General features: G+C 38.9%; 3 protein-coding genes across 3 annotated transcripts in view; 1 reads left to right on the top strand and 2 right to left on the bottom strand.

Moving 5' to 3' along the window:
- The window catches only part of slc20a1b (solute carrier family 20 member 1b), a 29,897-nt gene extending 10,969 nt beyond the window's left edge, over positions 1 to 18,928 (bottom strand). Inside the window, exons 1-6 of the mRNA XM_007257805.4 lie at positions 18,596 to 18,928; positions 11,644 to 12,413; positions 11,230 to 11,370; positions 10,474 to 10,559; positions 10,035 to 10,131; positions 555 to 674 (exon numbers count right to left, since the gene is read on the bottom strand). Of these exons, the coding sequence (XP_007257867.3) occupies positions 555 to 674; positions 10,035 to 10,131; positions 10,474 to 10,559; positions 11,230 to 11,370; positions 11,644 to 11,992 (793 nt within the window). The 5' untranslated portion in view covers positions 11,993 to 12,413; positions 18,596 to 18,928. The remainder of the gene's footprint in view (positions 1 to 554; positions 675 to 10,034; positions 10,132 to 10,473; positions 10,560 to 11,229; positions 11,371 to 11,643; positions 12,414 to 18,595) is intronic.
- The window catches only part of kcnn2 (potassium calcium-activated channel subfamily N member 2), a 259,379-nt gene that overhangs the window by 94,442 nt on the left and 142,351 nt on the right, over positions 1 to 22,586 (bottom strand). The window lies entirely within an intron of this gene.
- The window catches only part of LOC103023969 (prenylcysteine oxidase 1), a 121,947-nt gene that overhangs the window by 57,535 nt on the left and 41,826 nt on the right, over positions 1 to 22,586 (top strand). The window lies entirely within an intron of this gene.

Raw genomic sequence — 22,586 nt, 5'->3', positions numbered from 1 at the left:
GTAATCATTTTCAATTGTCTTATTGCAGTTATTGGAGTTATTTAATGGGAAATCTGACTCATGTTCACAATAAAGTCATAAACCTACATGGCAGCATCCTTGACACTTTAAACATGTGCTGTATTATGAATACAGATTATTAAATAAAAACTGAAAACATTGAAGTAGATTTCCAGATTTAAGCCTAGTCTTGAATTCTGAATAAAGATTTTCCATTGAAAAGAAAAATGTAGCCCAAAACTTAAAAACATTGCAAGTAGGGATGCACAGAAAATACTGAAACAAGAGTGTGGGCCTGCAGACCCTGCTGAAACAAAAAATTCTAAGGTTAGAGGAAGCAATGCAATTAGACATTGCTCTAAATAAGCAATTAAGCTGTTTAACCCATTTAACCAAACACTGAAAATGCTTTTGGTTTTTGACTTTTTCAGCCAAATATTTGTGTTTACCAAATATTCTGTGTATCCCTAATTGCATGCATTATGGCCCCCCCCCTCTAATGCACACATTCAAACAAACAAACAAACATTCAAAATGAAAATCTGGTTACTTACGTTCAATCTTTCTCTTAAGGCAGGGACAAACAGCAAACCAGACGATGATTCCAGTGAGGATGGCACAGCCGATGGAGATGAGGAGGGTTCCCCACCAGGGCAGTTTATCAAATCCCATCACTGCAGACCCAGCGCCCACAGGAGAGGGGCAGAGACGGCGGGGAAAATCGACAGAAACCAGGGGAAAGAAAGGAAAGGCGGTTTTGAGACAAGAGGCAGCATGCGCTACCGTTACAGAACCCACACTCCATCATGGGGAATGATATGGGGTCGATTCTGGACGTCCTGTGTGTTAGTACTGGTGCATTGAAAAAAACAATAGGACTGGAAATAGTGTCTAGAAAAGCAAAAAATGTACGGAATAAAAATAAAAAATAGTCACAGTTAAGGAGCATAAATTATTAAACCTGACCAAATCTAACTTTTAAACAAAAATCCTTCTAATTGTTTATGGCAAGATACACTACAATTGTACAAAATGTTCTGGCAATATGATTTTGCCAGTGTTTTAAATGTGTTTCTATTAATCAAAAGGGCCTCAACCATTCCTTTATAGATTAATTTTATTCTACACAATTACTACACTAATATAGAAGGATAAACCTAACCATGGGAGGCATTCAAACTCAAATTTCAAAGTAACAGGAATAAATCGAAGTCACATCCACCACCACCACCACCATGTGGCAAATATGTTGGGCAGGTACAGAATGCAGCCGCATGCTGCACACGTCTGTCCCGCATGCTTACATAACAGCCGGGGTGACAGGAACAGCTCTGAAATGCGACGCTCCTGTGCACACGGCCGGTCAGCGTCACAGATGCGCACCAAGGACACATGCCTTAAAAGGCTTCAGCAGGGTCACAGTTCCCCGTAGCCCCCCCTCCCCCTCCTGAGTAATCACGAGAGGACAAAAAGAACGTGGGGGAAGGAATAAAGAAGAACGAGAGAAAGTCTGGCTGCTCATACGGAGCAAGAGGTCACTCTTCACTGCCAAGACTGCAGAAAATGTGACCAGCATACTGAGGGATGAATGCTGGCACAGAAGGCAGCAGTCACAGACTGTCTCCCCCTGGGACCACAACCTCCACCACCGCAACATGTTGACAGAAAATACAAGTCAGCACAGCGGTGGAAAAAACAGGAACGGAGGAAGAAGAGAGAGAGAGAGAGAGAAAGAGATGGTGGTAATGGAAATATTTAGAATAAAAACAGTTTTATATGAGAGAGAGACAGCTGGAGAGAGAGACCGAAAGAGTGTAAGACAGAAAAGGGATCCATGAGTGAGTGAGAAAAATCGAGACTAAGACAGCGAGAGACAGTGAAAAAAAAGAGACTTTGAGAGCAAGAGAGCTAAAGAGAGGCCAAACCTAAATAAGCGACACCAATAGAGATACACTTAGACAGAAACCTAAGAGACCTATCGAGGAGAGACAAAGAGAGAGAGCTAAAGACAGAGGAGAGACCAAGACAGAGCAAGAGAGAGACCCATGGGTGAGACAAACCTACAGAGCCACAGAAAGAAAAAAAGAAAGAAAGAAAGAAAAGGAAAGAGAAAAAAGAGAGGGTGCCCCAGAGACAAAGATTGATGAAGACTGAACGACAGTGAGACACCAAATAAAAATATCAAAAAACCAAGTGAGAGCTAAAGAGAGACCTACAGAGAAGTTTGAATGAAAATAAAAACGAAAGGAGGGGGAAATTAATAAAGGACATCAGAGATTAATAAGAAAAGTAAATACTCGAGAACAAAAATAGCAAATAAATGAATGGGGGGTGGAGGAGAATGAATGAAGTTAAGAGAGTTCAGTGCAGTGTAAAGCGATGGGGGGAGCTGCAGGCGGTGGAGCGAGTGCAGAGTGAATGCAGTGGGCGGAGTTGGCAGCAGGGCAGCGGGAGCCGGTTTACCCTCCTCTGCTGCGCTGAGTCACTGCGCCGCACTCACATGCTCCTGCAGCACACTGCAGTATGAGTGCATGCCACGCTGCTGCTGCGCCGCTGTCGCTCTGGTTACGCAACTCCTGCTCCACTCCTCCGGGAGAAAGGGGGAGGGGGAGGTGACGCATTTTTCATGAAGGAGGCATGCATGTCCCCCTATCCTCCCACAGACCACACACACCCACCTTCCTTAACCAGTGTGAATCAGTATCCGCTGGAAGGAACCAGACAGGTGTGGCATTTGGACACTGGTCTAGACCGGAGGAGCAACAGTGGGCAACCAAAAATAAGAGTGGAGCTAAAAGGGGCAGCTTTCAAAAAGACCATTTGTTGGGCCAGCTCAGCTCCGTTCCAACAGGGAGTCTGTTCAGGACTTGTTAAAACGTGGACACTGCAGATTCAGAACGAAATGGAGCTTACTAAAGCAGAAATCATAGATTTTAAGAAGATAATTCTAAAAATGAGCTTAAATTTCGTATGTCCAAAATAAACCCAAAAAGGCCTATGAGAGCCAATGTGCATTAGTGTGATTGCGATTACTCATGGCCATGCCAAAAATGCACTTAACAAGCAGATTCTAAAGGGGGTTAACAGACTGCATTAGAAACAGTGCTTTACTGTTTAAAAAAATTCTTCTTAAGCTAAACTTTTCAGTTTACTTCATAAAAAAAAAAAGAAGTAGTGAACAGACATGCATTGCCTACATTAGTATACTACAATGCTTATAAAGGGTTCTGTTAATTTTGTGGATTGTTTCCACCATATCTTTGGGAAGGGGAAAAAAAGAAGAAGAAAAAAGTAGTTTTGCTAGAAGGACGTGAGCATTTTGACTAAGTATCTTGAAATAGCGAGCTTCCTTAGGCCAAAATAAAGGACTAAAACTACATTTCTGTAATAATTTTCAAAGAAAAATGATCAGTGCTTGGACATGCGACAAAGCAAGAATGCTTTGTCCATTAGGGGTGTGGCATATCGTATTGTACGTGATGGCGCCAAAAAATTGGAAATTTCGTGAACAATATTACACACTGAAATATCGTGCCATATCACCCACCCCTAATTTAGCAAAAGAAAAATTCAGTTCTAATTACCCATTATATATCTACTAGAGACAGATTATATCTGTCCAGTATCATTATTTTACTTTAATCTTGGATATTTGTAGACATTTGAAGTGCATTACTAGTATGACATTCTGGATCATTGACTTCTGTTACAAATCTGATAATTATTTTTTAAAATATCTGTTAGACATATCATGTTGCATGCAATAATAAAATTCTAAATAATTTCAATAATAGTCATATCGCCAAAAGTATCGTTATCGTTAAAATATCAAGAAATAACGTGATATAACGTGATATAATCGCCCACCCCTAATGTCCATTCCTCCCAGTTCCCCCTTAACTTAACCCAACTTAGACTGGATCCAACAAATAAATAAAAAAAAACAAAAAACAAAGGGTAGTTATAAATTCTCTGTGATGTGTTAAAAGAAATATAAATAAAATAGCAGCGCATGCAAGTGAAGCAGAGGATGTACACATTGGTATAGTAGCCTACTTAAACCAAAATTGTATTCAAATTTACAATTCTGTAATAGTTTTGGAAAATTTACTTTTCCCACAAATTAAACTCTCAACTTGAATTCTTTAAGCAGATAAGTATTTAACTTCGAGTTATTTAACTTTTTTTTTTGTAGACAGCGTTATATTGTACTGGAATTAATACTTAACTTAAAAAAAATAGATAGATAGATAGATAGATACTTTATTGATCCCGAAGGAAATTTAGCAATCTATCTATCTATCTAAATATATAGGTCAGCGACTGGAGGCTGGTGTTTACTGTGGGCTTTGTCCAGAAAGCATGCACGGTTTGGATCTACGCAACACCTCTGAACAAACAGTCCCCAAACAAAAGAGGCGCGGCCAGACCGCAGGCATACTGTGGGATGAATGAGAGTGGATCGTAGCCTGACATAAATTCCACTTCCTGCCCCTAACCGCCTCCCATAAACCCCCGCTAACCCACAATCTGCGTTACACAAAAACAGAGCCTGTGTTTTTCCACAGCCGGTGGAGTGGCATTCCTCATATCGCCGCATTCTGGTGGCTGTTTTATGGTCGGGGAGGATACGGACAGTAACGCTGGGTGTGCGGTAACAGACTGGGTCACATGACTAAAGATAAAGCATGTTTTCTCTGACTGAATGGTTAGAATTTCCTCTCTTTGGCAAGGTTTGTGTGAGGATTAATCATAATTCAGCACTGCCAAGCTAACTAAACAATGCTGACAAATGTATTTCTAATCCTATTAGGTGTGGCCAGAGCTGCGATAGGTAATTTGTGGTTTGGCATCACTATGGGAAGTAGTAACTTAAATCAATAAACTGTGTTCCATGTGATTTAAGATCACAGAGGAGCTTAAAAACTGGCCGAGAGCTTGAAAGAATAACGCAGATTTGTTCCACACAGTTTTTTCTCTCATCTTAGTGGCTAATGCACACTTTGGAAAATGTTCTCTTTTTTTTCTTCTTTTTAAAAAAAAATCAAATTTGATGAGCAGCATTGCATTCATAGTTAAAACAGGCACTTATTTTATATAAATTTGTATATATTTAGTATTGCTGCTAAAACACAATAGAAATGACTAATCTGAAATTAATAACTCTCCAGTGTAACGAAGAGTTAGAGAAGTGAAGGTTGGGTCATTATCAAATAGCCAAGCCCTTTGTGGCATTTATATGTGGCTTATTAGCGACACACCCTGTGTGTATACTACAAAAACTAGTTTCAAGGGTCAACAAATAAACTCACATTTACCCTTGAATAGGGCTGGGCAAAACAAACCTCTGTATGCTTAAGATAATGATGAAAAAGATTTAATAATTATAATGTAAACGTTAGTATTTATCACATTGCATTGTATATTTGAATATATACATTCATTGTGTCAATGGATCAATCTGTTTTTTTTTTTTTAGTATAAAATAGTTCTAAATACTGCCCAGACCTAGTTTTGAATTTAACCCAATTTTCCTTAAATTTTACAGCCTCAGGATTCACAGTATGACCTTGTAGAGCACCATATGCTCTCTAAACTCACTCTTAAATTTATAGCACCACTTTTATCTTGATGAATTGCCTTGTTTGTGATCCAGAACGTGGTCACCACAAACTTCTATTAGTTTTGTGTCACAATAAAGCTAACAAAACAGCAGCCCATGAGGTCAGTCACCTCGGCTATTCAGTTTACTTTAGAGCCTCAGTGTGGCCACGGCACCCTGCTGTTCCAAAGGGGAATCGAACCAGAAAATTAGCATTCCAGTAAAAGCACACAGATTCACGAGTGTGAACATTCAGAGTGGGGGTGCTGATGAAGCCAATACGTCATGCTAAAAGCACAAAAAAAGGGCCTTGCCACAATAAATACATTTTGGACTTATCACACAATACATAGACATGATGAAAACTACTTGCCTTGATCTCCATTTTTTAAATTGCTTAATTTCAGATCATGGAGATACAGGTCAGTCTCACTACAGTGAGGAAACACTACCCGTTTTATAAGAAGTTGTATATGCATACCATTTTGGCCAATTTGAGGTCAAAAAGGTTAAAGAAATATCACTGTTAAAAATATAAAAACGCCTTTTAGAACAGCGTCAAGGTTTTAAATAAGTAAATCACTCAAAATACACAGCAGTTCAGAAATAAAGGTAATATTGAGCAGGTTTTGAGCTTTCAATCCATTAACTGAACCAAATTTTGAGCAGTTGCTTTACATATAAACTTATTTGTCTAAAGTTAACTGAAACTGCATTACTTGGCTTTACTTCTGTGGTTTCTCATACAATGAAATAGCAGGATTCCTCAGACTACCGTCCATTAGGAATTTGTTTGCATTACATGTTATGTAGAATAACTAAACATTTATATTCTAATAAAAAAAAAAAAGTTTATTTTTTTTAAAGGGTGTAATTGCTTATTTTTGATGACAACCATTGATCTTATGGTAATGCAAATGTTAAAAAAAGTTAAATAAATCATGAACTCCAGCACTGTGACTCTGTACTGTTTAAAATGCTAAACAAATGCAACAGCACCATTAGCATCATAAAAGCCTCGTTCTCCTGTGTATGGGGAGAAAGTTCCAGGCAGCAGGGCTGAAGAACTGCTTACCCTTTCACTAACAGCAGGGTGGGGGTATTTCTGGCAGAGTTCACATGATTTACAAACGTGTTGAGTAGCACTAAAACCAAGAGGGGCTTTAGTAACTCTATACAGGTCTTAAGTGGAGGTCACTAGCCTTTACATGCCAGCCTCGCTCTGTATCACTGTAATACAGAGTACAGTATGTCACAGCACCTCAACTGAGGTCTTACTTTACACTGTACTGCCACTTTACACTTCGCCCACTTCGCCTGGTTTCTTCCACACAGGCCTGTTAAAATAAACCCAGGACAGGGAGGGGAGCGCAGAGAAATGGGACAGTCTCACCACAGTGAGGAAACGCTGCCTGTTTATAAGTAGGCTGAATTTTAATAGGTTCTGTCTGACTATGAAGCCATTTTAAGCTCATAAGAGAAAAGCAGAGAAATGGCAACACAGTGCTGTCACATTGCTTTCCTCATAGTAAAGCTACTAAATACTCTGAAATATTCCAACAAAACAATATATCTGTGTGAAATTTATTGTGCAACATATGACTACTACTTAGAACAGTTTTAAAAGTCAAATAGACACCAATACACTCAAATTACTGCCAATATATTGCTTATAATGCATGCCAATAAAGGCGTAGTATAGAATAAGGGTGAACTGAGAGAGGTTTTAAGCTTTCTTTTCATTAATGGACAAATAAGTTGCTTTTCCTTTTCTAAATTTTAGAGGTATACAAACCTTTACCGGTCCAAAGTGAAACCTACCCTAGTCCAAATTCTGCCTAATTATAAGTTTGAATTTGTGTCCAACATATCTGCCTTCCAGAACAGTTTTAAGGTCAAAATATATTAAAAAATAAATAAATAAATAAATAAATAAAATACTACCAACATATTTACCAATTTTTTGGAGAATTGAATTGCATACAGCCTTAGATTTTAAGTAATGCCGTTTTATTTAACTTTGGACAAACTATCATTTATTACTTTTGGGGGAAAAATAAATAACAGTTCCTTTTTACTTAACTCATACCTTCTATAAAAGGAAAAAATGGTTAATTAAGGATAATTTGTTGGGAGGGCACTTTTAAAAATATGATAAATAGGAGTCTAACCTCCATTTTGAGAAATATTTCTGGGATATTGGAGAAATATTTCTTTAAAAATGGAGCTCCATTTTTAAAGAAATACCATTTAAAATCATGTATGCATTCGATTGGGTGGTTTCTGAGACTATAAAATGTTTTAAGCCTGGTTTGAATAGTCCAGGACTAGGCTTAATCCCAGTCTGGTCAACAAACTACATAGCATTTGTATATTTAAACATTAAACTTTTGTAGTAAGGGCAGTGTTTTAAAGACTCCTACTATTCTTTTTTTTTTTTTAATAACCTAATTATAGACTATCAAACTGTGTCTGGACTGCACAATTCACTATTAACTGAAACTGCATTACTGTACATCATTTTAAAACGCATGTTGACTTTTAAAATACCATGTAAACACCTTGTATCTACACTGTAGATCCACTGACTAAAGCATGCACACTACACAAACCTTAGCTTCCACAGTATAAGGGCCATTTATTTTTTATTTTTTTTATAAACCAAACTGTGTCTAGACTGTGGGTTACGACTCGGCTCCGAAGGGCAGCAGATGTCCACAAGCAGCCTTGAACTAACCAATGCCCTGCTGTAGCCCTGGAGGTGTGGGAGTGAGCGAGCACCACTGATCTTAGAACGATTAGACTGCACCCAAGTGAACTGTGCCTGGAGGCCATTTGTGGAGGAGGACAGGGCCGAGGGAGATCAGTCAACTGCTCTGCTCTACTGCTTCTGAGGCTAATCCCAAAGCAGATGAAATGGCGAAGTCAGTGAGTGTGGCCAAAGCACGGGGCTAATCCTCACGGTAATCTGGTGCCATTATGAGTGACTACGTGGGGGCCAGAGAGACTGCGAACCTTGCAGGCATCCGGTGGAGGAGAACACGTGTCTTTCGCCGAATTCGCAAAAATAAATAAATAAATAAATTAAAAAATATAATAAAAAGTGTGCACTTGCATGCACATTCGTGTGTTGATGTAACCTTAGACAAAACTGTGCTGCGTAACTTTTGAATTAATTCCAGCAATATTTAAGTACATTTTAGTTTGTGTTTGTCTGCGAGTGTGTTCAAGAGTGAGATTAGTTTTATCAGCTTTATCATCAGTTGATTATCACTACTGTGGCTAACAGGTGATGAAACTTGGGCTTGTGGAATTGTGGCTTGGTTTGAAAGGAATGAATTAATGATTTCACAAATGTTATAAAATTAAACTCTAAATGAGCTTCAGAAAACAAACAGGCCCCTTCTTTGTTTGTGATGGATCTGCAAACCTAGCAGCTGTAATTACTGCAGTAATTGCACTGTACTCTGTGCCTTAAATTAAACCACAACCAGATACGATTATAACATGGGCAGACCAAAAAAATTAACCAATAGTTTTGCAAGAATTTGTGTAGTCAACATTATTTAGTGTCGTGTTTCTGACTGATCATGTGCAAACTCCCACAATCTTGGTCTACCGATATAACAGTATAATAGTATACGTACCAGTACATTAACATATTCCAGATAACATTCAAGTCAAGTGTGGTTTTACTTTTTCAGAATTCAGCTTTTTAAGCTTTCTTTCTGAAGCCACGTGAAGCCCAACACTAGCAGCACTAACACTATCAGCCTAGACTGAGTGAAGGTGTGTACTGTATGTGTAATGGTATGTGATGCTATGTGCCAGTGCACATGATGCACCTTTCCGTGCCTACATGTACGCACTCCTACGTGCGTATCTCTGGCCTGTAGCCTTCATATACGGCCCAGGCCAGGTGACTTCTTGAATTGCTGAGCCCTGTAGGTAGAAGAAAACAAAAGGAGCAAAAAAGTGCTCATTTAATTGGGTTCCAGGCATGTAACTGTGCATACACTTCTTATGTGCTGTTTTTTTACAACCAAACAGCACTCAAAAAGTGGTGCTTTAAACACAACTACTACTGAACTGAAGAATGTCGGCTGTTTGATGGACGACAACTCTAGGCCACTGTTATTTTCTCTTTCCTCTGTGTTCAAGAAGGGCAGAAAAGGCTGATACAGGGGTCAACAATAGACACCACTCACAAGCCCATCTCATTTATTTGCTCTCCACTGAGCAAATTTCCAAACCAGACCCAGAGCCCACTGGTTAATACACTGTCAGCTCCTAACACTTAACAACACTCAGGTTTGTCACGGCCTGGCCTGAAGTGGGCATCAGGTTAAAGGAAAGGGGTTATTTACAGACACAGGCTCAGGCAGCTGAGGTGGTGGTGTGCAAGGTGAGACTACCGGAGAATGATACTCACCCGGTGCGCCAGTAAACATGATTGAAAACAGGTTAATTCCCATCGTAACGGCGTAGAAGACAGGCAAGGCTTTCAGGCCATTGGGAACCGGATCCTTCTACAAAAGCAAAAAAAAAGAAAAGAGAAAAGAACCTCGCTTAGAAGCCAAACACTCGTCACTGCAACGATAAACTCAAAAGCACAGCCATTATCATATCAGGTTACGACGTGTGGCTCAAGCTGAAGGACTGTTGCAATAATCCTTGCATTATACAGTCAAGACATTGACAAAAGAGGGCCCTGTATTCCCCACCCTCAAGTGAAAGGATGAACAGCTCATTCCTCTTGCTTGAATGACCTTGTGGCGTCTCAGTCATTAGGCTTGTTCTGTGGCTCAATGTGACGCACAGAAAAAGAGTCAGATAAAAGTAGGAAAAGATGTGAAGCTTCCTGTCCTTACCTTCTGCAAGATAAACATGCGGACAAAGTAGAAGAGAATGGCAGACATCAGGCCGGAGAGAAGAGGGGAGAGAAACCACGAGGCAACTGTGCAAAGAAAAAAAGAAGAGAAGGACACAATTAAAATAATATGTAGGACACTGTTCAGTTGATCAGACTATGAACTAACAAGAGTGTTAGAAAATAGATATCAAAGTTCTTGCCAACAAACAATCTAGTAATCAATGTAATAGTACAAAAATACTACAGGAAACCCATGCTACAAAATCCATGTTACAAAAGAAAGGAAAATGTTACAGAACTAATATGGTGTCCCAAGGCTCTACAATATAACATTTCAGAATGAATATATAGTAATATATAGTATAGTATATAAAATAAAGATAAAGTAAATTAGATTAAACACCACTTCATCACTACTTTTGTTGGAAAATGAAAAATCGGTATTAGATCACCGTCACTCCTTTTGCATGACAAATCTACCAAAGGCACAATACATGTGCCCAGTATAGTTTATTTTTACGCTAATCATCAATACAGAGAGTTAATTATAGCATAACATATTGGACCATTGACTTCTGGAGTGAGAAAAGAGCACATGTAAATGTAGGGCACAGTAATTGAGACATAATTAAGAAATGACTCAGGTTTTTATATGTATTGCTTCTGTCTGTGAAAGTGTAGCATAAACTTCCTTAGACCTCAATGTTGCACTCTACTAAATTAGTTAAAATGTCAACATGCTTTATTGACTCACCGATTCGGAGAAGCTGAAACCACTGGACTCCCTGTTGACCTTTTGCCACCAATGAATAGCCAATAGTGGCTCCCACAATGCAATGAGTCCCAGAAATGGGCAGCTTCAGGAAGGATGCCACTAACTGCCACACAGCAGAGCCTGATTTGGAAACAATGCAAATCAAAGAAGTTCAGTCCAAATGCAAAGATAAAAAAAAAAAACGCAATTTAACCCAAAAGAGCCCACCATGATGTGCTTTGTGATTATAGCTATTAAAGTTTTCCCCCAGGAATACCACTATTACTGACAGACTTTCCTTTGTCCACATTTTTAATTACCTATAATCTAGCACTTGAATATGATGCAATGTAGGTATATAAAAAAAAAAAAACAATATACGGAATTAGATATCTTAGAATCAGATCCACTCACCAACCATGGCGCTAACAGAGCCAGCCATCAGAACATGCTCGGTGCCGTTGTACATGTTGACGTCGATGATTCCTTTCCGTATCGTCTCGCTGACCTTGGCTCCAAGCATCACCGAACCCAGGGTCTCAAACACAGTAGCAAGCACGCAGGCAACCTTCAGGGTGACCACGCCGGAGCCCACCGCTGTGCCAAAGGAGTTGGCAACATCGTTGGCGCCCACGGAAAAGGCCAGGATGAAGGCTATGATGAAACCAACTATCAGCAGCCACATGTAGTCGGTCAGTGGCATCTGGGTGGCCACCCCAGCGGTGGCCATCATGGTTATGGTAGCTAAAGTTGTCGACACCATTGTGTGCAATAGATTTGTCTACTTTCAAGTTATAAATTAAGTGTATACTTCACAATCTTAATTCTAGCAACTTCCAAAATCTAGTTAAGCCCTTCTTTCAAACAGCGCACTAGACTTGCTTAAATAACTGAGGTAACTAGTGTTTTTAAGTCTTGAATGTTTTTAAATTTTATGCCCCAAACCTACCTACCTTCGCCCTCGGCTAAAACAGCAATTTAAAGCAATCCAGACGCCAGCAAGAGTATCTGCACTGCTGTGTTTAAACTGATGTGTAATGCTGAGGGAGAGGGTGGAGTGAGGGGGCTATTGCTATCCTCTGAATAGACTAGTGCTGCTACAATGTGTTTTGGTTTGGGTGATTAGGCAGACGGAACGGACATCCATTGTGCAACAGACAGGATGGGTGAATGGAAGCTCATTCCTGAAAAGGAGAGAAAGAGAGGGAAAAAAAATAGGGAAGGTTCCCCGTGTTACGTAACTGTTTACCCATGAGTAACTCAAGTTGTATTTGCCAATAAAGGATGCAAGTTTAGGTAGATACAAAATAAATAAGAAAAGAAAAAAAAAAAAAAACACCACAATACAATAAACTTCATATAACTACATGCAACTTCACTGCACAGAGCATGAAGGAGTACTTTTTAATTTGGTCAACTTAAGATATATTAAAATACAAGATCTAACAACCTACCACATCACTTTTAGATGATAGCGTCGAGACACAGATACTATTACCCACTTCTCGGTTTTCAAATTAAAAGAAATATCTTCAGAAAATAAACGTAAAAAATCTTAGGGACAGCTGCTATAAAGACATTTTAGCTAGTGGTGAGCAACAGACTAAGTTTTAATAGTATCCACTGCTTAGATCACAAAATATTGTTCTGCTGTAAACATTAAACTAATGTGTTTTTCACCATACTAAGGCGACCAAGATGTAATATATTGAATAACAAACGTAAATTAAATCTACAATAGTTGTCCAAGCCTAAACACTGAAATATTCTCTCCACAATGAAACTCTTATATTTACAGAAGTACAAAGCAGCGCTTTTTTTTTTTTAAGTCTGAAATCTCTGGCCCGGGGCAGGTTGCTCTTTGTTGTCTGCTTCCAAAAGCACCAGCTGTACCAAAAACAAAATTGAGCAATCGAAGGCTTGTGGGGCAAACACATATTTCCTGGTATTTCCTATCTGAAACCACGGCTGAGCAGCTTCCTCTCACGAAAGAACGCCATCAGCGTTTTATTGGAGGTTAGATTTTATTACAGGTTAGAACTGGATGCCAGTCTGAATATTCAGAGCAGAGTTTTTCTCTTGTCCTGGAGTGGCTGGCTGATTGCTCTGAGGTTGGGTCAAGTGTTAATTCATCACCCCCCCCCCCTACAAGAGAAGACCCTTCCCCCAGTCTTGGTTAGAGACTTGAGAAGTTACTGTAGTTTACAAATTACAATTACAAAAAGTTTACAATTAATTATTAATCTGAATATTCTTAAAATATTTAAAAGCAATTACAATTTAGTTTGTAGTGCTTCTTTTTTTAAAATTTGTAATCAAATAGCACATTTAAAGTAATAAGCAAGCTATTGATGCATCAGTAAATTCAGTAAGTCAAATTGGAGGCGAGTCTGAGGGAGTTTAGAGTGCCAGTTCTAATATAAATGTTGATATTTGACACCACATACCCATAACAGGTCAGGTCAGGTCAGGTTAGTCGAGTTTAACGCCACATCAGCTCGTCAGCTATTTCGTGGCAGGAAAGGTAACGTGTAATAACAAGGTTCTATGATCTCGTCCTCAGAAGAGGACTCGTAGGTCGGTAACAGTACAGACACATTCACTCACACACTCACACCTAAGGGGCAATTTCCAACCAAGTTCCAATTAGCCTGAACGTGCCGTCTTTGGACGGTAGGGAGAAACCAGAGAACCCGGAGGAAACCCACGCAGACACGGGGAGAACGTGCAAACTCCACACAGAAAGACCCGGGTCGCCCCAGCCGGGAATCGAACCCAGGCCGTCTTGCTGTGAGGCGGAAGTGCTACCCACTGCGCCACCGTGCCGCCCCATACCCATAACATATTGCAAATGAAAACAATACAATATATTGTAATAGACTATCCCACCTCTAGTAACCCATGTACATTGAGGCATATCACACAGTTCTTGACAATACAGAGCCCTAATATATTCTTGAGTAAGATTTCAGTTTTTCCAGATATGTCCTGAAAAATCGGGATATTATTGTAGGGCCATATCACCCATACCTAATCTAAACAAATGTCTAACATGGATGAGCATGAAATTCCATGGCCTAGGCCTAGACCCAAAGTAAAGTCTATGGTTTGACCAGGGCAGGTTCTTCAGCTTCTTCCTACTACATGGTGCCCAGGCGCCACCTGAGACCTACCCTGTGCCAGTAAAAGGAGGGGAAACGCAAACCTGCAGACCCCCCCGAGCCTCCACTCCTCCTCATCATCATGTGACATTCCACACCTACCGCTGTTAAATAATAAACAATTTCCCAACCTGTAATCTAACACAATTACAAAATCCTCGCCATTCATCGAAATAGCACGTCTGGGGCAAAACCTGAGCCTACAGAGCAATAAAAACAAACACACTAAGCAAAGGAAATTGTTTTTCACAAACAGTGAAAGTAACAAGGTACCTTAGTGTTTATTCTGCAAGACTGTATAACAATAACTGTAGCCTATACTTTTCTGCTTAAAGGGGAATTTCACTGATTTTTGTTTAACAATCCCTGAATGATTCAGTGTCCTTGATGTAAACAGTAATTCAGGAGTGGGGTTTCATGTGAAATGTTCCACTACAGAGAAACTCAACACTGATTTCCTCACAGCAGTGATTATGAAACCCAGTGTTCTCACCCAGGCTTGCCAGGGCTCACAATGCAAATAGTCACATTTAATTTACTATTCAAACTCTCCAGTGAATAGACACTAATTTGAGTTTATGCAATAGTAATGTGGCTGAAAAGTAAAATAGTGGCAAATTCAAAATAAGAGCTGCTTCTGTATAAGCAACTTTGCTTTTGACCTTTGTCCTGTACCTCTTAGACAAGAGTGGGTTCAAACTAAAGCATAATAGTCCATAAAATGTTCAAATCAAAACCATATAAAATCACATTCTTGGAGGTGTTAAAAGAATATTGTAACATGAAATTGTTGAAATGAAATGCTCAAGATTTTGCTTTACCATAGTTTTGGACTAATATGATCCTCAGAAAACACTGCAAACGCAGTTCTAAAAAGGCCTGAGGTTCACTACAGGGTGTTTTTCTGTGGCTTTTACAGTATATTGTTTGTCAATTTGAAACTATTCTTATTTGGCTAAAATTAAGAAACATTGAGACCAATTTTGTCCATTTCAGCCAATTGTGGGACATTCTTGGCAGTTCTGTAGCTTTTACAGTTTTGAATAAAATGTCTCCACTCATTGAATGAGGGACATTAGGGTAACTGTGGTGGAACAGCCCATTTCAAGAAGATTTTGGCTTTTTGTTCCCATCACCATAGCCTTCTAGAACAGCACATTTCACACCACACCACTAAAATGTCTTTGTTAACATCTTAAACAATGATTTACAAAGATCTGAACAACAATTGGTGTAATTTCCCTCTAAACTGTGTCCAGCCAAACCCAAACCGCCAAGTCATAGGACTGCTAATTCACAGGGAGATCATTTTCCAGCCTTTGCAAGTTCACCAAGTTCATCCAAACGATCTTCTTTGCTACGTGGAATTGTGTTACACATTAATATGATGGATTCTCAGGCGATAGAGCAAACAAAGCCACATGCGATCAGGGTGGTCTTTTTTTGCCATTAGCATTTGTATCAAATGCCCCCCACTATCCATAAGAAACAGACGAGTCTTTACAAAACCAGAAGAATGATGAAGACTTACAAATACCTCTTACATGATGTAACATTACATTGTCAAATATTACAAAATACTCTGGATTAAATCTGCCTGCATGAAGTATTTCAACTTCTTTTCATTCATTCATTCATTTGTGAGCTGTAGTCAGCTGAGCTTGCGCAACTGAACCCTCTGGTGGAATTTGCTAGCAGATAAAGTATAACCCAGTCTCATTTTCACTGCACTCCCTACACACTTAAAGTCATAAATGGAAATCCGTTGTATTGCTACTTAAATGGTGATTGAGTAGATAACGCAAACAATGCCATTCAACCACTCATTTCCCATCCCTGCTGCAGTCCCGCACTTCTCTGCATTTCTAGTGATTTCCCTGCTAAAGAATGAACTAGAAGTAAGAGCTGTACCAAAAAATTCTCTGAGGTTCTAAAACTTGCATACACTCATCAAAGCCCTTACATCAAACGGTACAAAACCTTCGGCCACCAGTACAGAGGACACAAGACCCTACTTTAAACGCTATGTATACACTATTAACAAGGTAACATCACTCTCCGGTTAAGCAAAGAAAAGTTTAGGTTCCTCTTTTGATCTTTGGTTCCGCTTAGGTTTCCCCCGCCCATCACACTTTCATAATAACTGTACACAACTTAAAAATCTCATTAATAGTAGATAACTTGATAATTAAACATTCACACACACAAAAAAAAATAAAATAATATATATATATATATACACATACACACACACACACACACACACACACACACACAAACACTACCATGCTACAGGAACAGCACGTTGAATAAAGTATATCCAACATTTTTGCTTAGGCTTGTGTAACAGATCCAGGCACATCTTTTGTTTACCATTTTTCGTTTCTATGAGACCTCAAAACCAACCACAATGACAAATCCCCACTGTGTCATTATAAAGACCCATAAAAAGTACCATCTTAAATGAGGAACGCTGTACTAAACAGATGCCTTAACATACTGACATTTTAACAAAAAGCCTTTCCTAAATTTTGCCGTATTTACTACTCTTCACTGTTAAATGTGCCTAAGCTGTCACTAGCGTACTGCCCACCCTTAATACCTACCATAGTTAACCCACTTAACTAGTTAGTTAGCCAACCTACATTTAAAGAAGGGTTTCCATAAAGCTGCTTATTTCTCACAACAGAAGTTCCTTCTAGTTATTTCAGGGGTTCTCCTGAGAGTTACTTTAAATACTTTTTTGCATCTGCGGTGCAATTACACATTCTCACCAAAAATGTACAGACTGTCACGTTAAATATCCTGGATCACTTGGAGAAATTAAGATGGATCATACGAGTAAACAAATACTAATAAAATCATTTTATAATTGCCATTGTATTGAAGCAAATCCAGCTATTATTTAGATGCGAGAGAGTAAGAGATTCTAGTTCTAGCCAAATTGTAAAAGTGAAATGCAGTTTTAACCCAAAATAACTCATTGTGACATGTGTCAAGCTCTTTACAGCACTCAGTTCCTTCACTTTAACTCATGACGTTGTGAGGTCCCAAGTGTCATATACTGAACTTCTTCAGAGCATCACTACTTGACCTTATTTACAGAATGTAACGGAGTGCTTTAGAGCTAACGTTAGTTCTAAAAAATAAAACTACTGTAGCTAGATCTATTTACCAATGTATTTTCTGCTTTATCAGAACCGTTTTAACCATTTAACCACTTAACACTTCAGGTAACACGTCCATTTCTAGGGGAAAACATTTTTGGAGCTTGAGAGTCCCCTCAGTTAATTTATTCTACGACGTAACTTACATCTACTTTTCTGTATCTCATATTATATTGAAAGTACTGTATACCTTATTGTATTGGGAAGAGACATGCTTATAAGATACTATTCAGATACGATATGGATTAGTTAGTTAGGTTAGCTCACATGATGGTTTGTTGACTGGAATGGAAATACAATTCCGCAGATGATTAATAACAGTTATGTCATTTGTGTCACACAATGATTTTTACCTTAAAATATTTAAAGCCACTGGATTTAGTTAACGTTATAACTACTATCTGATTAAATTTTGAACTTGTTAGCTAGCCATTCATATTTAGAAACGATGCCTGAGCTCTTATAGGTTAAGCATATAACTTAGATTTGTGACTGTTGATCTTAATAAGTATAAATTACGCTACATAAACCTGGGTGCAAAAAAAATATTCCATTAAATTAAAAATACACTTCCTCTTTAAATTAACCTATATGGGCGCAGCTGCTAAGCTAATGCTACAGCTAAGCTAAAGCGCGAGACCTGCCGGTTCCTTTTAGGCGCCACACGTGCCCGCCGATTCATTCACAATTTGGCGCTTTAGCGAGAAGCTACGCGGAATTAAACCACACAAGTCAGCGAAACACGACGGTAAATCGAAGAAAGAGACGTTAAAAAGCTGATTTGATAGTTTCTGACAGAAATTAACTCGAAATAGAGCGGTTTTGTCCACTAAATGACTGTCTAGTCTGGTGTGTAAAATCCGTTGATGGAGTTAGCATCCAAGCTAACGCAGCGCCCTCGCGCCATACAGCTGATTTTAGCGCCTGAACATACTTCAGTCTTTTCTTCGGCATATCTGCCTCCAAAACGAGGAGAAACTAATCATAACAGCTATTAAAAATATTAAATATATTTAATATAAAGTATAAGCTACTCACCACGGTAAACAGCTGAGAGGGAGCCGCCGGTTTGCGAGGTTTTTCGCCGTTTCCTGGTCAGAACCCGCCAAGCCGCTCAGAACGAGCTGGAGCTGGATTCAAAAAATTAAAATGAGCTAACGTTAACTAAATAAAATTTCCCGCCCAAAAAAAATCACAAAATACGCTCTAAAAGTCTGAAATAAATACCTAAATAAATACGCGAGTCTCGCACTATAAATAAACCTAAAGCTCTGCGCCGGTAAATCGTTAAATTAACGAGATAAAGCCGGTTACACTGACTGAGAGAGACCGTCTCCGCTTCGCTTAAGAAGAACCTGACCGCGCCGCGGCTCACGGAGGCGGATGAAGCTCCGCCCCGCCCTACTTTTCCCTCCCCCTTTCGCGGCGTCACGTGCCTACGCCCCGCCCAGCCCCGCCCCTTCTCCTTATATGGCGTAAAAAGAAGAAAAGTAAATAAATAAATAAGCGCGAAATTAAATAAATAAATAAATGACGCAGCACCGTTCTGGTCCTGACTGGTTAGCGTTAGCCAAGCTACGCCCTGCCTGAACTGAACTGCCTGCTTAACTCTGTCTGTCTGTTTAATCTCTTCTTATCATCTCTTCTTCTCGTAATCATTTCCTTAAATGTTCTCCTACTTATGTATAATATATTACAGCTCTGAAAAAATAAGAGACCACTTATAATTATGGATTTCTTTGATTTGACCTAATTGAAAACCTCTGGAATATAATCAAAAGAAAGATACATGATCACAAGCCATCAAACCAAACTGAACTGCATGAATTTTTGCACCAGTAGTGGCATAATGTTATCCAAAATCAGTGTGTACGACTGGTGGAGGAGACCATGGTGCCAAGATGCATAAAATCTATTATTAAAAAATGGGTAATTCCACCAAATATTGATTTCTGAACTCTTAAAACTTTATGAATATGAACTTGTTTTGTTTGCATTAAGGTCTGCATTGAGGTCTGAAAGCTCTCCATTTTTTTTCTATTTCAGCCATTTCTCACTTTCTCTAAATGCTAAGTGCTCTAAATGACAATATTCTTATTTGGAATTTGGGAGAAATGTTGTCTGTGGTTTATAGAATAAAACGACAATGTTCATTTAACTCAAACATATACCTAGAAATAGCAAAATCAGAGAAACTGATACAGAAACTGAAGTGGTCTCTTAATTTTTTCCAGAGCTGTATATTACTATATGATGGTATAATGAATAACAACATATGCTCCTTACACGGTACGCATCACCCATTTAATAAACAATAGCTGTTTTGCTTGCACTACTAATGCTCTTCTAATATTAATGAACAAAAATCAACCTTTAAAAATGCATAAATATGTTTAAATAATGTTATATTACTGCGAACTCAAACTCAACATGGTTTCAATGCCGTCTTAGAGACCGAAAAAACTTTTGTCAAAAATATCAAGTCAAGTCAAATCAAGTAGTTTTATTGTCATAACTGCATATGTACAGGACATACAGAGAATTAAAATTACGTTACTCTCCTTCCTAAAGTTACTACAAGTACAGCAAGATGAAAATAGAAATATAAAAGAATGAGAGACACTAAATTTACAATATAACAAGGTCACAGGTACAGACATATGTGAGACAAGAGACATAAGACAATAGTGCAATAGTGATGGGGGATTAAGATTGAATGACAGTACCAGTATAAACAAAACATGTATAAACATCAGTGCAAATATAGAGGTATAATAGCTTAAGGCTGGTAAAGTGAACAAGTGCATACAGTTCACAGTTGTAGGGGGAATTAAAGTGGGTATGAGAGTGCAAGTATAAGCAGTAGTGCAGGTATGGGGTGTGTGAGTGCATGTCAATTTTTCCAGTACTGTGTAGATTCCAGTACTAATAGTAATGTTAAATATACTATATAAATACTGTATATAAAACAGATAAATCAAACAACAAAAACGTTTTTAATGATGATTTCATTTACTAAGGGGAAAAAAACAATCCAAACCAGCTTGGACCTGGCCCTGAAATAGTTATTGAGAATGTCCAGCCATCAGGTTGTGACCATTAGGTCATGCAGACTTGCGTTCTGCAGCAGGACAATGATCCGAAGCACACCAGCAGGTCCAGCTCGGAACGGCAACAAAAAAAAAACTAAATAAGGGTATGGAGTGGCCTAGTGTCTGATTGAGATGCTGGGACATAAATCGTTTATGCTGGAAAATCCTCCAATGTGTCTAAATCAAAATAATTCTGTAAAGAAGAAAATATATATATATATATATATATATATATATATATATATATATATATATATTTTTTTTTTTTTTTTTTTTTTTTTTTTATTAGGTACCCAGCACTTTCTTTGGAGAAAAGTTTTGATACATCAGCTAACAGACACTTGTGTTGACCAGCATCACAAAGGGAGACCTACTGTACCCACCTAAAGAAAGCATGACCAACTGTCCTCTCTCAGACTCCGGCTGCTGATGGCGATCCTGCATTTATTGTGGCAGTGCCTTTGTCCGCTGGACTCACAGTTTCATCATAATGTTTGATGGGTTTTCAGACTCTTGACTGGTACTGTTTATTCATATGCACACAAAAATGTTTCTGTTTTGAACTAAAAGTGTCTCTTCTGTGGCTTCAGTCAAAGAACTCTTTGAAGTGGTGTTATTTGAAGAGTGTACTGAACTGAAGCTGTTGATTAAAGGCTTTAGTAGCTTGGTGAACTGGTTCTCGGGAAGGCCGAACCTCTGTTCGTACACAGAGAGGCAGTTTCTGATAATAAGGACACACCGTTCCCTCTCTCCTTTCCAGCTGCTTTACTATCACTGCAGGTGCTGTTTTCACCTTCCTCAGCTGAATCTGAAGCTCGGGGACTGCACCACCTCCCTACTAAACACACACACTCCCTACAACACACCACTAGCTCTGAACTAATACACACATAAAGCTTATAAACCATATAGTCCACTCTGTACATATCGATGGTGTTTCTAATGAAATGGGCAACAATGGACAAAATTTTATATTCGAGTTTTATCTTTAATTATTAATTAATTATTTAATTTGCAGACCTGAGCAGGTGAAATTAAACACATGCATTGGAAAACTAAACTAACCTTCAATTAACCTTCTCCAAACCTGTCCTGCACTCTGTCATCTTGCATGTGGAGTGCAGCTTCTTGTCTCTTGGAGAGGGGCTCGTCTTCCATAGGGTGAACAAACACACACACACAAACACAGAGGGGTGTGGCTTAACTCTTAGCTCAGCATATCGTTACTCCACAACATTTTTACATAAAAGTGTGCTGTTTGGTGACCTATTAATGTTCAAAATGTTGGATTTAGCACCTTTAACACTAACCCTAATGTAGATCACAGAGTGTAAATGAGATGTGAATTGAATAGACTGTAATCTATTAATACCTCCTATATCTCTTAATTTAAGGTATTATGTATGAGTCAGAGCAGATTATGGGTCGAGTGCTGCCGTGTTCTGAGATTAGCAGCACTGGTTGTGCCGGGACAGACCCCAGCACTGAGGGAACAGTGTTATAAACGAGTCGGGTGAGAGTACAGTACCCGCAGTGAAGTAATGACTGCAGTAAAAGTGTCCAAATCCAACCTGAGCAGAGGAACACAAGCAGCAGCTCCAAGAACTACGACAGTAATGACTACAGGACCTGCAGTGGAGGCATTAATTTAAACCCAAAGATGAGAGTCTTTGGGTGAATAAAGCCCCCAGCATTTGGTATTAGAAGAAAATGTGGACAGAAGTGATGGGACACCTGCTTATTCATAGTTTCTTCTGAAGTTAAGGGTATTTAAGTGAGCTTATCCTGTTTTTGTAGGAGTAACTGTCTCTACAGTCGAAGAAATAGTTTCTACTAGTTTCATGAACCTTACTGATATTAACTGGTTGCTGGCACTGAACCTGACATTAGGCATGGTGCCACAAATTTTACAGCTACTCATTACAGAGAGTCCTATT

Source organism: Astyanax mexicanus, chromosome 20, assembly GCF_023375975.1.
Source record: "Astyanax mexicanus isolate ESR-SI-001 chromosome 20, AstMex3_surface, whole genome shotgun sequence".
Taxonomy (NCBI): Eukaryota; Metazoa; Chordata; class Actinopteri; order Characiformes; family Acestrorhamphidae; genus Astyanax; species Astyanax mexicanus.
The sequence above is the reverse complement of the archived record's forward strand: the minus strand, read 5'-3'. Positions and strand labels throughout refer to the sequence as shown.